The sequence below is a fragment of the Arctopsyche grandis genome, chromosome 8, assembly GCF_051622035.1.
Source record: "Arctopsyche grandis isolate Sample6627 chromosome 8, ASM5162203v2, whole genome shotgun sequence".
NCBI lineage: Eukaryota > Metazoa > Arthropoda > Insecta > Trichoptera > Hydropsychidae > Arctopsyche > Arctopsyche grandis.
In genome coordinates, this window is record NC_135362.1 from 9,153,286 (window position 1) to 9,172,498 (window position 19,213).

At 33.8% G+C, this 19,213-nt stretch overlaps 1 protein-coding gene across 1 annotated transcript; it reads left to right on the forward strand.

Annotated features, from left to right (window-relative positions):
* The first annotated feature begins 8,210 nt into the window (after positions 1-8,210).
* Positions 8,211-18,836, forward strand: LOC143915744 (uncharacterized). The gene is made up of 7 exons (XM_077436507.1): positions 8,211-8,455; positions 9,731-9,870; positions 15,345-15,432; positions 15,544-15,629; positions 18,087-18,194; positions 18,271-18,330; positions 18,408-18,836. Exons 2-7 carry the CDS (start codon positions 9,757-9,759, stop codon positions 18,492-18,494), a joined length of 543 nt encoding a protein of 180 aa, XP_077292633.1. The 5' UTR covers positions 8,211-8,455; positions 9,731-9,756; the 3' UTR covers positions 18,495-18,836.
* The last annotated feature ends 377 nt before the right edge of the window (positions 18,837-19,213 follow it).

Genomic DNA, 19,213 nt, shown 5'->3' on the forward strand with positions numbered 1-19,213 from the left:
ATTGGCAATGAATTTCCCATTACCACAGACTTACATAGAGATAGAGGGTGCTTCTCAGTTTAGCAATGGGACGGTTTATTCGAAGGCAACGATTGGGTCGGGATAACATCGTTATTTTCTCGTTTATATCGCAAATGTACATTTCAATATACAACCTTAATCTTAATGGTACACGTGGAAAACCGACAATTTCCACTAACCGTTTTGCTTCATTGTGAGTTCGATTTGTACAGGGTGACCACGGAGAGCATTGTCATTTTTGATGGACTGGGTACTCGGGATTGCAATTAGCCGTAAAAAAAATATTTTAATTAACCATTAATGAAAAAAATGTGGGTAAGTGCAATCGGTTAAGTGCAATCGGATTAGGCCGAGGCGCATCCCTGAAACTGTGCGAACGTTATAATTGGTTTCGAGGATTATCTGCAGACTAAGTGCAAGTAGGCTAAACAATGGCCACCGAATTGGCGTAGTAGCGGCACTCGGTCACATTCCCGTGGAGTTCTCAGAAGTGACCGATAGCGTGGGACTGAGTGTCGTGGGAATACATATCCGGGTTCATGCCTAAACAATAGGGAAATAACCGGACGTCGAAGATGCCCTGAGCGACCTGTTCCTTTATAAGGAGGTACTTAGACCATATCAAGACATTCTGGACGGAGCACTGCCAGTGCGTGTATCTCCTGAATCACCAATAAATGCTGTGAAATGACTTTGGCCTTTTACTTGTTTCCTCCACCCACCCCTACGCAACAATAATAATAAAAATTATGAATTTTTATTTTGATGTATTTATTTTGTCTTTTTGTTTTTTGTTATATATTATATATTTTTTTATTATTTCATAATTTTTATCATATTATTATTCTTATTATTTTGATATTTTTATTATACTGTTATTTCTATTTTTTTTCTTTTTTTGTTTTCTTTAACTATCTTACTCTATTATCATTTTTGTTTCTTATTTTAAATGTTTGAGCTTTTCTTTTTTTTTACCTATATGTGAAAATTATTAATTGTTTACTTAACATAATTATATTTTTTTTACTATCAATCTATGTAACTTAATAAACTGTAAATTTTCCAAATAAATAAATAAAATAACTAGGCAAGTGGTTATTTTACCTAAAAAGTGAACATAGATTGGTCCGTAAATAATTTAACATAAATTTCAGGTGAAAAATGCCATAAATTCATCAAGTCCATTCGTAATAATTAATAATCACAATTGAAACAACCATCGGATCGCAATTATTACGACTTAATTGGCATGTGTTGCCATGCATCAGTGTAGCTACTACGAATGAACCAGTGGTGCTACAAGAGAACTGTCAAACTGAAAGAAGACTCGCTACTCACTACAACTTATAATATTCGTAACAACTAAACTGCATATGTACAATAAACATTCGGGAATTGTAATTGCGTACACGCGCCAATGTTGCAATACTCAAATACATATATTTGTATTCGAGCGGTGGGAATCGGAAAAGCGATGCTGCCAGTCGTTAAAAATGAAGCTTATATGAGTGAAACGATGGAATTGTTAAGACTTAACTATTTAATGTGACGGGTGGGAAGAAAGTAAAGTAGCAACGAACCAACATGGCCGAGTTGGTCCCAACTCGCAGGATGGTGACCGAAACTCGACCGTGCGTAGAACCACCACACTTAGACTAAAAACTTCATCCCGCTGAAAATGTTAATCATTTTGGATATTTAATACTGAAAATAAACAAATTCAAGATTACCTAATCCACAATACGACATTTGCATCGATTTTTAATGAAATGCTATGCCTGTACGTATGTATGTATATGTACTTAATTCACGATAAAATAATTTCCAGTTATTATTGCTGGCGTAATTTTGGCGATTTACTTATCAATCGATATACAACCGGTATTTTAATTCCTAGTTGGTACTCCTAATTGGTGGGGGTACGGCCATTTGCCTAATGGTTTTTTTAAAATTTTGTGTTCAGTAACAATTGAACAGTAGTTCCTTATGAAATATGTAGGTTGAGAAATTGCGAAGCACGAGTAACCTAATTTAAAAAGTTTCACCAGGCGCTCCACGAACAAAAGACGGCCAGGATTGAAAACTGCATCGGGGAAGATGAACGTTACCTTTCTGACGTGATTTTTGCTACGTTACGAAATTGATATATTTCCTCAAACATGTAAAATTAGTTATATAGGGGCTATACGACATGGTCGAGTTTGGGCTGCCATCCTGTAAGTTGGTAATATTGGTGGCTACCACTTTACTTCCTTCCTGAACGTTACATTAAATGGTTGTTCATTCCTTTCGCCCCCAGAGTTTTTTAATTAATTCTGTTTTGTTTTTTTTTTTAATGGAGATGCTCTTCGTGGTCATCCTGTTCAAATTTGAGGGTTTCTTTTGTTCCTTTTAAAAAATAAATTTTTATTTATTGAATCAAATTGCAAACCAAAATGGATTAAAGTGTGCTTGCTACTCATTATTAAATCAATACTACTCAATATTAATATTTGTTCTAAAATTTCACACATTCAATTAGCGAAAATCATGCAAGTTTTAAAAATTGAGAAATTTAAAATAAAATATAAATATATAAAGAACGTAAAAAACGGTCCAGGGTTCGACACTGATTATATATCAGCCAAAATTCCGAGGCTGAAATATTTTCAATACTTAATCTATTGATCTGTAGATAAAGCAAAAAGTTACATAGCTAATCCATTTAGCTTCCGAAACGCTCATACATCTTTTATATATGTATGTAAATACACTGACGTGTGGAAATTTTAAAATAAACCTCGACTGAAAATTTCGTATATTATAGGTATATATAATATAAAAGGGGTCGGTGTAACTTACGAAAGTTAAATAAAAGCTGTCGATTTTGCGGTCTGGGGTTTTGGGAAAAGGCAATGGACTTTGACGTCACGCGAATTCGCGTGGGCTGAATAATTTCCTAGCGGCCCCTAATTCTGTTAAGCAGATGTAATTTCAGATCATGTTGGTGTCGCATGTTTATAAATTCACCGGGGGCGAGTTTTGAAATTTTGTCAGTATAATATAATCTTTGGCACGAAAATATACAACAAAGTTCAAAAATTGTACGATAAACTATGTACGTATGTATTATATACTATATATAAAAACGGACTGTCGCTAAATATATTTGTATATTTGTATATTTGTATATTTGTATATTTGTATATTTGTATATTTGTATATTTGTATATTTGTATATTTGTATATTTGTATATTTGTATATTTGTATATTTGTATGTGACGGACGATCAACCATCAACCAGTATGGGGAACAAATTTTTTTTTTTTTTCATATTTTTCAGTTTTTTAATTTTTTTCATTTTTTCAGTTTTTTCATTTTTTTCATTTTTTCAGTTTTTTCATTTTTTTCATTTTTTCAGTTTTTTCATTTTTTTCATTTTTTTCATTTTTTCAGTTTTTTCATTTTTTTCATTTTTTCAGTTTTTTCATTTTTTTCATTTTTTTCATTTTTTCAGTTTTTTCATTTTTTTCATTTTTTCAGTTTTTTCATTTTTTTCATTTTTTTCATTTTTTCAGTTTTTTCATTTTTTTCATTTTTTCAGTTTCTTCATTTTTTTCATTTTTTCAGTTTTTTCATTTTTTTCATTTTTTTCATTTTTTCAGTTTTTTCATTTTTTTCATTTTTTCAGTTTTTCATTTTTTTCATTTTTTTCATTTTTTCAGTTTTTTCATTGCCGGGGGCGCTGGCGGCGCTGGGGGCGAAGCCCCCGGGGTGCCAAAGGCATCGGGGCGCTGGGGGCGCCGGAGGCGTCGGCGGCGCTGGGGGCGAAGCCCACGGGATGCCGAAGGCATCGGGGACGCTGGGGGCGAAGCCCCCGGGGTGCCGAAGGCATCGGGGGGGCTGGGGGCGACGGGATGCCGAAGGCATCGGGGACGCTGGGGGCGAAGCCCCCGGGGTGCCGAAGGCATCGGGGGGGCTGGGGGCGCCGGAGGCGTCGGCGGCGCTGGGGGCGAAGCCCCCGGGGTGCCGAAGGCATCGGGGGTGCTGGGGGCGCCGGAGGCGTCGGCGGCGCTGGGGGCGAAGCCCCCGGGGTGCCGAAGGCGTCGGGGGCGCCGGAGGCGTCGGCGGCGCTGGGGCCGAAGGCCCCGGAGCGACGGAGGCATCGGGGGCAAAGGCGTCAGGAGGTCGGCGATGCACAAAACGTAGTTCGTAATTCGTAATCACTTCGTAATTCGTGCATCAATTTCTTTCCGAAACCAGTCGATTCAATATCTTTAACTTTATTTTTATTCGAGTTTCAATTCCTCTTCGAAACCACCCGTTGAAATCAACGGGTCCAACACTAGTTTGAAATAATAAAATAATAATGATCGTTCAGTTGTTTTTACGATGTTAAATTCAAAAGTAGCAAAACTTGATTCGAGTGTTTTAATATTTATTGAAATTTAATTATTAATGGCAAGAAAGACCTGTCTTATTCCCTTTACTCGAAATAGCACATAAATCGGCATTTGAGCTTCTTTACTTTGACTGGAATTTTATGTCTACTTATACATACATACATACATAGTTTGAAAGCTCGTACTTTCAAGAGTGCGGCATTAAGAAGGGTGAATACATATATAACATCTCAAGGATTGTTTTACGCTTTGAATATGATTTTTTTTATCCAGCGCAGAAAAAAGCAATCTATTATATACATGTTTTTATTTTATACATATATTATATACGATATGATATATAATATGTATATGTTACAGTTGAAGTGTATCTTACATTTGTAATATATTTTGATTTATTGGAATATATTCCATCTAACCTGGTACCAACTGCCGTTATAGTTGAAGTGTATTTTCAGTTTTAATATATTTTGACGTATGTAGTTGGAATATATTACGTCTAACCCAAGTAAGTTGATCCATATGGCGAATTACATTCCAAGCAGTCAAAATATATTACAAATGAAAATACAGTTCAACTATAAGTTGGTACCAGATAATATGGAGAGATTAGGTTTTCATAAAAACGTTGGTGCAAGCGAGATGGGAAGTAGTCCGACTGTTTACGCGTTGTTATGTACCTTCCTTATCATTAACAGTCAGCATCATCAAGAATCCGCTAACACGTCCACAAATGACGATCAACACATGCAGAAGTCAAAGGCAACGACCCCTTCGCCTATTCCAGAAGGACGGGTTCAACGATCGATCGTTTAACGATCGATAAACCCCTCGTGTAGGATGCACGCGCTCGAAATTAGGTCAACCAAAAAACCACTGACCCCATAAAAACCACGTGCTCCTAAAGCAAGTGCGGCTTTGAACCCAATGTAATAAAATTCGTGTCCTGAAATTAGGTCAGCGCATGACCCTATTCTCAAACTAATTGCGTCCTGGCACTGAACCCATAAAAACCCGAACAGAAACCACGGCACGTTGAACCAAGCACGCGCCTCAAATATAGGTCAAACACGTGTGTCCAAAGAACAAAGAAGGACACATGTCACGAGTACACATGTCCTATATCAGGTCAACGTACGTCCAAAGAACAAAAGAATGACACATGTCACGAGTACACGTGGTCAACACCAGGTCAACGCACATTTCAAGAACAAAGAGTGACACGTGTCCTAGAAAAGTATATAAACCAATACCCCCGACACAACATTAGACAGTATTCTCCTGGAGACCGACCAGCATACTTCTCCGCAGACAGTATTCCCCTGGAGTCTGACCAGCATACTTCTCCGAAGAGTGAACTTCTGGAGCTGAACCAGACCATTTCTCCGAAGCTCCAACCTCTTCGTATCAACTGAGCAAGGATGGACGATCCTCTTTCGAACTCGACTGAGTTTCACTTCAGCAGCCAAACTGAAGTCCACCTGGAACAACACGTCTACAAACGGACACTCCAGCATTCATCAAAAGGATCCACTACTGTCGGACTTCCTGTATATACAAGCTAGTGGTTTTGTCCGGCTTCGCTCGGTGTTTGTAATATCATATCATAATAACAGCTTGAACATGGAAACAAATAATATTCAACGATATCGATATCGTCATCATAGAAACTTTGATTTGTTTTCGATGTTCCCAACAAACCTCACATAGTTACAAAGTCTCTTTCGAAATTATATATTAGGATAGCTGAACCCGGCATGCGTTGCAATGCCAGAATAAAACATCCCGTTCCCGTTTCCGTTCCCGTTGCGTTCCCGTTTCAAGTGATGGTTGGAGCTCAACTCGTGTCTCTTCAAAGCCGTGTCGTTATAGACTACCTGGTAACGTGTTTACCAACAAACACATTTCCTTGACTACACAATGGCGCTTCATACTTTCGCCTCGGTAAAATCGTAATATTATTATTAATAAGAGGTTTTTCCCGTTTTTTTCATAGTAAGCTTCCCGCACATGCATACAACAAATCCTGAAAGTTCCACCGTAATCGGTTGAGTGGCTTGAGAGCCTATACGAGACAGTCAAACAGACATTCAATTTTATATATGTATGTATATACATCAGTGCTACTCAAACTATGGTCCGCGGCCTAGTACTGGTCCGTGTACCTGCGGTAGCCGGTCCGTGCACAAAGAAGTAAATACAAAATTAAAACAATAGCTTATTATAACGTATATATTAATTAATTTAGAAGATAATCTAATTGATCTGACTACAAATGAAGAATTAAAAGTGTTTTGAAACCACAACTTCACTTGCGTCCTTTTAGATCAAATTGAAAGCAGAATTCTTCCCGGATATTTAAAAATATGCACTGAAACTCTTTTACCTTTACGAGACTGGTTTCTCAACCATTAGTTTAATAAAGACAAAATATTATGGAATTAATTGTTTTCGATAAAACCACGACTGGATAAGTTATCAAATAGCAAACAAGCTCATGTTTCATTAGTTTTTTTTTTCATTTTCATTTTTTATCTTTGTTTAAGTACATATATGATATATAGATATTGTACTTCTTTGAATTCAAAAAAATAAATTTTACTACTTATGTATATTTAATACTATTTTTATTTGCTATATGAACAAATTTTCACTTATATTCATATTTTATTTTATTTAAAAAAATCAATACCACAGATACTTGACAGGTTGCCCCAAAGCGTCAATGTGATTATAATATAAATAATAAAAATCATAAAAATTATAAAAAAAACTTCATAAAAAAATAATAAAAATAAAAATCAAGTAAAAAATATGTACACAAAAAAAAAACAAAGAAATAAGATTGAAAAATTTATATCGTGCTATTTAGGATGTGTTCCACCAACTCAACATAACTGGCATCGAAGAGGTCCAAGTAATGTGCCAGTAAGTTAACGAGTCGAACAGCTCTCGAGAGGGGGGAGTTCATGAGCACGTTTGATTTAGCCCTAATTGGCAAAAATATATCATGTTTTCTTAAAACTCTATGATTTTCCGGGGCCCAGAATTTTAGTTTCTCCAGGATAGCGGGATTGAGAATCTCTCCTCTAAGTAATTTTACGAAATGTTTCCCAAGAAAAAATCTCTTCTCTTTGCCAGGGAGTTGAAACCCAAAGATCCCAAGACAAAGGCACTAGGGAACAGATATGGATAAAATCCAAATGTCTTCAGATATAAAAATCTAAGGAATTTCCTTTGGACTCGTTCCAACATTAGAGAGTAACGAAGTTGATAGGGAGACCATATAATGGAGCATAATGTATGTATAAGCTTTTTATTTAAAAATATGATGCTGATCTGTGAGAATTACTGCAAAATATATGCTGGTCCGCCAACTGAAAAAGTTTGAGTAGCACTGATATATGTACATAGATATAACATATGTATAATTTTATTTTAATTCGTGTATCAATTCATTTCCAAAGCCACCCGTTAAAATTAACGGGCACAACACTAGTAACATATTTTTAAGGTTCTTAGTAAAGATCTTAGAACAATAAAAATTGAGATTTATAGTTTACCGTCTGCATTGACTACTGAAATGAAATCATTTCCCGGCTTTCTGCCGAACGGTTCGCGGTTTATTTCAACTTCGTATTTATTTAGCCGCGGATGCAATCACGAGAATGGTGATAGCGTCGAATCAATCATTCGCTGATCAAACAAAGTTAGGAACGAAAGTCGCGTCGGAAAATGGGAAAGCGCAAAAGCGCATGTCTGTTTGAAGGCTTCAAATCATTTCCCCAATTCGCACAAGCGGGCCCAGTGATGACCGGCGGCTCAGATCGCGTCGACGTGTTGTCCTCTCACACACATTTCCTCTCAAGTACGCGAACTTTTACTTGAATATTTTTCGCATTGGATTCTGGACCGCACTTTCCAGGAAGATTGGTCCTCTTATTAGCAAGGATCGCTCGTCAGCTGCCAATGGAAGTTAGAGCGATCGACTTTGGCGAATGTTTCGTTTCGTTGTTTACCACGTACACTGCAACGGAATTCACTTTTTAAGGTAATGTGGTATTATTTATTTTGTCAATTGCTTTGAAATATACATGTGTTCTATTTGAAAGTTTTTTCTTTATTATTTTGATTTTTATTAAATTGTTTTGATTGAGTTTTGTATGTTTGATTTTGAGGCGTTGACTTTATATGAAAGTTATGATACGTAATATAACATACACATTTATGTATGTCAAGTTGAGAATAAATTAAAGGATTCGGTAGGTTTGAACGTATGTATATACATTTTCTATATAGTTTTTTTTTATTATTTTTAATTGCCATAATAAGTTTATAAAATAATACAAGACAAATTTGTATATTTTTCAATATCGATTTCATCATTTTATTTATATAAATTTTATATGACGTAACAGTATTATTAGAAATTATTTTATACATATATATATAATACATTAAATTTGTACATTAGTTTGATTACAGTGGAGATAATATTTGCCTAAAATTTTCTAAATAAAATAAAAATGCTCAGTTTTTAAAATTTTATTTGTAGGCATAATAAAAAAATGTGGATGTATTATTATTTAATTTATTATTTGAAATGCCCGGCTCTGTCCAATTTTTTGTAATTCAAATTTAGGAATGCTGTTGTCTAATGGGATTTGTATTATTTTTGTTGAAACTTTCGAAACGATAATTCGTATGTAGTTAGAGAAAATCATAACCTGGATCTTTTTATTTAAATAGATTTTACAAAACATAAATAAGAAACAATTCAGAATCGGTGCGAGTAAATTATGTATATGTATATATTTTATTTTACATAAATATATGCTAGGAAGGCCTAACAGGTAGAGATATGCGCCTTCTTGGATAATTAATTACAAACATTGCACCATTTTTTATTATATAAATAACTGTATTTCGAGAGGCTGAAGAAGACGAAATTAACAATTAATTAATCCATAGAGACATCTATGGATTTAGACTTTTACATAAATTTTTACGTTTTGTACATAAATCGTTTGAAATGTCTTAATTTGTACATAAATCGTTTGGGAGACATTTCAAACACAAAAGTGTTTGAAATGTCTCCCAAATATAGACTTCATTATTGAATATTTCAAAATGACAAATCGCATGATACGCGTGACGCAATTTCGACTCGACAAAACGACCCTATAAAATATGCACGTGACTACATTGTACCCCACTTTGCGTATCATATGATACAGAGAGTTGATGTAACTCATTTCGATCGATGGCATTTGTGAAAACGTACATTTCATGGTGGTTTATTTATATTTTTTTAATTTAATTCTAGCTATGATGTAAGGATGAAGTTGAGCGATGAAGTCGGCCGTGCTGTACCCTTACAGCGCGCCCCCGGCACGGCCCTGGTGCCGCCCCTGCAGTCGCCTGCATGCTAAGCATGTGGCTTATCTGTGTGCTGTTTATGCAATAGTAAGTATAATTTAATTTATTTTTTTTCAACAGATTTTCAGGATTGCTGTGACGTCATCATATGTAGATTGATTTTATGCCGACTTCAATTTATATTACATTAGTAGTTTTACCCGGCTTCGCTCGGTATTTGTAATATAAACCGCTTAAACATGAGTAATCTAATAGTAAACATTTTATTGAATTTATTTGAATAGTTTTATTTTATATAAATTTATTTGTATACTCATTTGTTTTTTTTTATTAAATTGACTGTCACGAACAAACAAATGTATATACTGTATCTTTCGAAATTATATGTACATATACCAGAATTCAGCGCCTGCGCCCCCTAGTGCTGTGCCTTCGGCGCCTTCGCCCCCGGGGACTTCGAATCCTTTGAATCGAAAAAAATCGAATCGGCGCCTATGAATCGAAAAAAAAAAATGAATCGAATTTGTGGTCTACGAACCAACGAACGAAGGTTATATACATACATACAAAGTCTCTTTCCAAATTATATATTACATTAGATATGTATGTTTACATATATACATACATAAAATGTCTTCAAAATCATTTATTTGAATAATACAACAATAGATAAATTTTAAAAACACTTTTGCATAAAATAAATAAATAAATCAGCAAATTCAGGATGCTGAAAACTCGAATTTTGTGAAAAACAGGAAAAGGTTGCCAATTTGTTGGAACTATTTCAATGAAATAAGAAAAATTGGTAAACTCTCATATGAAAACATTGACCTGTAGCCATATATCCAAGGTCTGGCCAACAGTACTGGGCCAGGGATTGAACCCGCAACCATTTGGTTGAATTAGCATCACACGCTAACCACTGATCTATGCTGCTGGTTGTATGTGTTTTGATTTTGAAATTTAAAAGCTTTTTATTTTTCTCAAGGTATGCTCACAATGCGTCTTAGTTTCTAATCCAGTGACCATTTTCTATTTTTATGTACATTTTAGTTATTGTTAGTATTTAGAATGCTTTTATCATTTTAATGTTGGTTATTAAACTTAAACTTAAGTAAAACAGATCAAAATTATTTTCTAAACATACAAAAACTTTTATTGCTAGAAGTATTCTACTATAGGGCGGTTTACATTGTCTGGGACTGCACGTCAGTAACTCGGAACAACGCAACACGGAAAAGACTACTTCTATTCATACTATACAGCACCACCCGTTTTCAGCACGTTCATGCTTGTTTTCGACGAGCGTAAGGCATAATAGGCTTACGTATACATTATACAACGCGACGATACGGCGCAATATTGCTCGTGTCTTATCGTCGAGATAATATAGTCAAAGTATTTGAAAATATTCAGTTGTACACGGTAACTTTTAGTGCGGGTGCACTCGCCACTTTTTTTTTTAAATTTATACCAGGAAGGCCCAACAGGTAGCTCCAATATGCTTTTCTTTTGATTTGATACAAGTATTACTACTATTATACAAAGTAAATACATATCAATTAACATGCACAGAGACATCTATGTTCAAATCTGTAAATTTGCAGCATTATTAAACAATTCAGCGAAATTCAGTCATAACATAACAATTGATGTCCACAAAGAAATTTGTGGTCAAATTTTTAAATTTGTAGCATTTTATACAATTCAACGAAATTCGAGATTCCTGAAAACTCGAGATTTGCAAGAAAATGAATAAGTTCGCCAATTTGTTGGAACCGTTTCAATAAAAATCAGATAAATTGGCAAAATCTGATAGGAAACGATGTCAAACCTGGAATCACAAATCCAAGGTCTGGACAGCAGAAAACTGTGAGATTTGAACCCGTGACCACTTTGTTCAAAGCATTATATGCTAGCCACTACAAAATATATTTTCTGCTGCTATAACAATAGAAGGTCGAATAAAACCGCTTGATACGTTTCGGTGACATGTAGGTATTATTGTACAGTATGAATAGATTGTGTCGGCTACTGCTGTTACGAAAACGTCACATATGTACGTATATGTACATTACGGTACATATATATACATCAGTGGCGTGCCGTCCATGGATGCTGTGGATGTTGCGCATCCCTTAAAGATTACGTCGAAAATATTTTCATACCGTTTGTTTTCTGAATTTCTCAGTTTTATTTCTCTTTCATTTATTTTTGATAACATGATTATGATATATACGATCTTTTGTCTGATACGAAATTGACATAAGCAAGCATCTCCGTTGAAAGGCCGTAGCCGTCTGCGCGACCGATGCTCGTTTCCCATCAAGCTTGTATTACCGTGGATGCTGAAACTCTCTGCAAATCTTTTGCGCATGCGCACAAGTGAGCTATCACTCTTGCGTATGCACATGAGTGAGACGAATCTACAGTCGACTCGCTCGCGCGAAACTTGCTCTGGAAGCAAAATCTCCTTTTGCGTATGTATTGACTTGATTCGTTTTTTATGTATGGACTTTCGCTTGATTCGTTGATTGATATTTCGTACGTTACGTCCTAAGTAATTTAATTTTATTATTTTATTGTAATTTATTACGTCCTAAATTATTATTTATTATGGCCCTAAATATAAATGGCCAAAGTAACAATGTGGTTTTATCACCGTTATTATTAATAATTGCAATTGTTTAATTAAAAGTGTACTAATAAGGACATTTGCTTCTCCACCATATAGTGAAAAAGAGATTATTGTTAAGAGACCAAAACCCACACCAATAACGAAACGAAAATAGGTTTTTGAGCTCTTTTTCCTATTATGCTGTAGATTAACATTAGAATAATATAATACTATGATTACTAACCAAATTAAATTAAATTGTAAAATAGAAAATGATCAGTAGATCAGTAGCTATTAAAATAGATATAAGATGTATTGTGAACATAATTTTGTAATAATAAAAAGCATTTAAAAATCAAATTCAAAAACGAAAACATATCACATACATTTTATTAAATATATATATGACAATGTTTGGAAGAATAAAATAAAATTTAAAAAAATAAACTGATCGTGTTTTGGATAGCATCCTCTGGTTGAAAATTTACCGCCCGCCACTAAAATATTATATATATATATATATATATATATATATATATATATATATATATATATATATATATATATATATACATATATATATATATATATATATATATATATATATATATATATATATATATATATATATATATATATATATATATAATACATTGTACATGTATCCATATAGAATAAATATAAATCTATGTAGAAAACGAATAGAGATATAATATATGAGATTAATTTACTAAACCTATATTATACTCTATGAAACTATGACCTTGCCAATTCTGAAAGAAGCATATTAACCTGTACTAATTGATACTTAACGTGAAATGTATTAAAATATATATAAACGCAGACAGACGTAGTGGACAGTAAAATGCTATCTAAACGTCAGTCGTTTACTTTTACGATTAATTTCGTTTGTCGTTATAATTGGAAAGAGCTTAAGGCTCCCAGACGTTTATCTCCAGTCGGAGTATCACATTCGAAGTAGATATTGGCAACCATTAAAGCCTGAATTTTGTTCACTCTGTAATTGATAGACGTTTACTAGCAAGATTAGACATGACGCTCATTAGTCGTAGGCAACGTCAGTATTTTCCTTTTTGAAAATCGTGTATAATTAAGCTGGCTTCGCTCGACGGAGAAGTTAAGCCACTTATTCGACTATTAAACCAAGATCGGCGAAAGTTTCAACTGAAGTTGCATTTAATTAGGTACCTGATGCACCTGCATAGATGCCCTGAATACAGCGCTGCAAATTAATCCCAGTTGGAGAGTTTATACCGTAATAGGTAGGGTATTATAGAACTTTTGATCCTCTTATCAACGCTATCGCATCGTTTTGTATATATGATAATATATGGATGTAGCTTATTAATTATATTAAACTTACCATGACGGCGCTATATTGTTGTGGAAATTAATAACGAAGCTTTGAGTTGGATTGAAATTTTAACGATACTGAAAATTTTCACAGACCTTTCATCCAACTGCTGTTTCAGAAGACCTTTTTGATTCTTTTCTATTATTTTAACAACCTTTTTTCATTGAATTCTATAAGGTTGCTCGTTTTAAATATAATTTATACACATACAAAGCGGTTGAGGCAAGCATTGTTGCGTGTATTTTTAATTATGATTTATTTCTTGGAAAACTATTGATTATCTCAACTGAATTTGACCCATTAAATTCAAACATGACGATGGTTTTTGTTGCTTTCTTGTAGTTAATGACATATGAGCGTTTAATAAAATGTACAATTCTTACAGATTTTTGGCTTTTGCAGTCTTCACCACAAAATATAGTATTGCTGTAAATAAAATTGAGTGTTGAATTCAATTTCAAGGTGTTTTCTCTATTGATTGTGATTTTAAATACTTATAATTAATTATCTAGTGAATTTTAAAAGTCATAAATTGACTTATATTCCTTATCTTTTTTACTTTTTTTCATTATCTAAACACACTAATTCTAATTGAGTTAAAAAATGCGATTATTTAGATCGTTTGCATTTGATCTTTTGAACGAATAGGACTACATATACCAGTCAAAGGTCCGTGTATATTATCAAGTACTGCACTTCAACAGCTCAGCATAACACTGCACGGAAAATACTACTTCTATTCATACTATACAGCACCATCCGTTTTCAGCTCGTCATCTTTTGAACAAGTGCAAGGCAAAATCGGGTTACATTTAAATTACAGAGCGCGACGATATAGCGCAATATTTCTTGCATCGAACCAATATTGTCACAATATGATGTTTCCGAAAATATTCACTCGGGTGCACTTGCCGCTAAGACGTCACGATCTGCATTAATATTCTCACAATGGACAAATAAAATCGGTTCTACCCGATACGTTTCGGCGATATTTATTTATTTATTTTTACAATTTCGCCATAGTGACATTACATACATATAAACTCCAGGTCGTCACTATGGCTAATTTATTACAAGACATTGAGAACTCATAATTGACGAGACATCTAAATACATAATTATTACATACATACACATGTAAATCGAAACAATACTTGACATCTATGTTCAGATATTACAAACATCGTATGTATAAATACGATTAATAACATTTTTCATGTAACAATACGAATTTTTACATTCGAAAAACAACCACAGAGACATATATGGTGAGAAATCTGGCAATGAATTTGCCAATTGACAAACCAAGATCTGGCCAACAACGAGACTCTTAGTGGAAATCGAACCCGTGACATCAAGCACGAAATAATTCAATACTTACTAGACCATATTTTATATAATTTTTTGTATTGCTGTTTATGTGCAGCTGCCGGCATGAGTTGTACTGGTATAAACGAACCGTAACCCACTTCCTAGTTAATTCGATTCCGAAAAATTGATAGTGAACCTAATATACCTATATATGTATATTCAAATTGCGGTTAGTTTAAATAGGTTTTCTTTTTATAGCACACATCCATCTTAGTCGTCCTGCTCTACATCTGGAGATTGGACGTCAACGCGAAGAAATATAGCGATCTCGAAGATGTCTACTATGGTAAGAGCAAAAATACTCAATTCGAGCATTTCCCTACGCAAATATTAACATGTATTTATTCAAGCTTTTAAAAGAAGACTTATTGTATGCATGTGTGTTTGCATTTTGCAGGTGTACAAATCGCAAACATGGCCATCATTAGTACTCAAGTTTTTATGGTCGCTTTGAGCGCTTTGCTTTTCTACGCCATTTACAAGGTAAGAGGAATCTTTTGTGCTTTCGTCGTCTTTTGTTATTCTTTCGTACAGACATTGTGCTTTATTTGTGTAGCGCTGTGACCTCCGATACAGAGTTTCGTATCTAAATCGTGAATATGAATGCGAATCTTCATATAAATTTCAATTCAATCTGGTCGGTTATCGGATGAGGCTATTGAATTGATCAAGTCCTCTTCGAGGCACACTCACAAGTGTATCAGAGGCTCTGTTCTCTGTTTGTAAGGGTCTATTGTTTTCGATTCGACAAGCCCTCTCTCTGATATGCTCGAGCAACTCCACTAATTGCATGAATAATTAATACGCACATTTGAATATAGGAAATATCTGCTTTGGATCACCGAAAACCTTCATATAAATTTTGAACGTCGGTAAAAATAAAAATTGTCTGCAATATTGACGATGGGTTTTTTACGTGTAATATTCTAGATGTATTTGTATTTTTCTGTAATACTGTAGTTTCTAAACAAAATCTCGGATCGTACGTGACCGGAACGTACAAAAACGGTATTCTTCTCTTATCCTTTTTATAAATTTAATACGTGGACAAGACTTTTTCGATGGGAAAACGTTTCGTTTATTGCAAACTTTCTATTCTGATGTGCCTATTTGGAGGCGTTTTCACGTAGCTCGATAAAATACAATGATCTTGCCAGCTACATTTTCATTTATTCAATACTCTTTCATTGTGTTTTGTGTAAAATAAATTTGAAAGGTAGAAAAATTATTTTTAGACTGAGAAGTTAATAATTCTCTAAAATTTTTATTTATTTTTTTACATATAATACATAAAACGGTACCCCGACTTTTGCGTGACAGTCAATAGCACCCCGACATTAACGCGTGGCGACGAAACCACGACAGACATAGCCGCGCGGTGACAAAACCACGTACCGATAAAACCGCCCCAGCAAAAAGCGCTCGGCAACAAAGCCGCGCCAGAATATATAAGAAAATTAAAATATCAATTTCGACATACATTTACCAAAACCATATTTGTTTATATTTCTCAAACTTTTGCATTAAAATGGTATTGTAGAAATATAACAATTGTTTTAAATTTAAAGTTTAGACCATTGTAGCATTACAGAAATTCTTAATGCGCCACAATGGTCAAAAGTATAACATAAAAGAAAAGAAACAAAATAATAACTAAAGAAATTAGACAAAAACAAAACATATATATACACAAAAAACTAATAATAATAATAATTACAAATTATAAAAAACAACAAAGAAGGGAATATCTATGTACATACACTTAATAATATAAAATGAATAATACTATAAATTTTATAATACTAAATATAATACTAAAATATTTAGTTGTATTGAGATCACTATTTAAATTTAATGAAAAAAAAATCACGTAAAATCTATAGAATCAATGTAACTTCGTTTATTGTTACTAAAAAATAGTCGCCCCCAATGTACATACATATGTATTATACATATACATATATATTCCATGGACTTTTTTAGAATTTTTTTTTTTCATTTATTCTGGCACAGTTTTATCACCGAGCGCTTTTTGTTGATGTGGTTTGTTGCCGCGCGGTTATGTCTCGCGGTTTTGTCGCCGCGCGGTTATGTCGGGGCGTTTATGTACCGAGCGGTTTCGACTGGATACCACATACATACAACACATGGGCCATGATAGGAATTACCACAAAGCGACAGATATGCATAGATTTATTTTTTACATAAATACTAATAATGTTTTCAAACATAACAATATATAAATACAATAGAGACTTCTATAGACAGTCAAAAAAAAAAAATTGACACAGTAAATTTGTGAGAAATACATTATGTTGGGAGCATTTTATAAGATTCAACAAATTCGAGATGCCAATAATTCGAATTTGCGAGAAACTGATCGGAAGATGCCGATTTATTGGATCCGCCACAACAATTAAGCTAGAAAAACAGAAAATTCTAGCAGGAGACGGTCGATCTATGCTTTTTAATAACCACTAGATCTCACTAGCAGCGTATTTGGCCGGGACTTGAACCCACGACCTATCTACTGGTATGCCATAGCTCTACCAGTGCAGTACGCTGTGGATATTTATAATTTAAGAACGTTATAAGATTATTACATTTTTCAAGTCTGAATATTTTTCTAATCCTTATAGAAAATCTGATGATCAAAATGAATATTTTAATTAAAACCCTAGTTTTTCATCGTTCGTTTGTCGCGTTTTATATATTTCATTATTTTTTTTAATAAGCCACCCATTCCAAATTAAAATTTTATATAGTGTATATTAAAAATGAATATTTCAAATAGAGCAACTTGCTATTAATATTTGATGATGCAATGAAAATTTCAAATAATTATTCGATTGAATTTTTATAAAGCATGCCTCAGATTTTATATTTTTATTTCATCCGTTTTTTTTACGGTTTTTAATATATATTTTTTTATTGTAATAGGAAAATTCACCACTGGTAGTGCCGTGGATAATAGGTTGTATAACTTTTATGGCGTTGGAGTCAATGGCCATGGTTTATTCCAACGTTTTAAGAGATCACGTCAATAAAGTAAGCCATAGAATTTAGAGTTATAAAATAAATCGAATTTTGTTTAATATAAAAAAAAATTATGTGAATTTTTCAGCAATTCGACTCACTATGCAAAGCGGAAGTGATGTTTTTCGTAATGAGGGCACTGATCAATGTGAGTATTCGCTTTGTTTTTATAATTTTTTTAACATTCTTCGTTTCGATTATCATTAGCGAATGTGTATTGAATAGATGGTGGCGATATGGGGGGTGATGAGATTTTACCACTTGTTGAAATCTGGCATGTCTTGGAAGGGCCCGGAAGCCATCGAGCTATGATACCTGCCAGTTTTGTTAAAGGACATTTCCGATAGCCCTCCAGCCGACGATGAGTCACTCCTGGTCGGATACGACAGTTCTTCAGAGATGAGTTTTCCCGAATCGTATTGATCGCGAGGAAAGCTCGCGAACGGGTGGAAAATCCGCCCATCTGTGATTACGTGTTTGTCATACATTGCGTGTTATCGATACTGTTTCGAAACTTTTATAACAAACCAATTAAAAACTGACGTATCCTTTAGAAAATCTCTCGATTTTCCGAACTTTTCCTCACAAAGTCAGGCAACTACGTACATTTTCGTCGTATTGCAATACGTACGCACATATTGTATATACTTTTTGAAAAAAAAAATCCTAGATAATTGACAATATAATGTTACATGAAAATCTGTGATGTAAGTTACCGATCGCTTTATTTTTTAAAGAAGATTTTTTGTAGGAAAAGTTAATAAGTTGTTTGATAGCAATTCATACTAAATGGATATCCATGCTGTATTCGATACCTTTTGTTGCAATACATTACAACAAACATACGCTTTTCTCATGAAACTGTGTAATATTTTTATGTAACCTACTATTATATTATATGAATGTATTTATAATATGTTATATTATCAAATGATGAAATAAAAGTATTTTTGATATAATTATTTTGTATATTTCTTAGTTGTGTTTATGAATAAATGTTTAGTGTTTTATTTATAATATTGAGAGGAAGT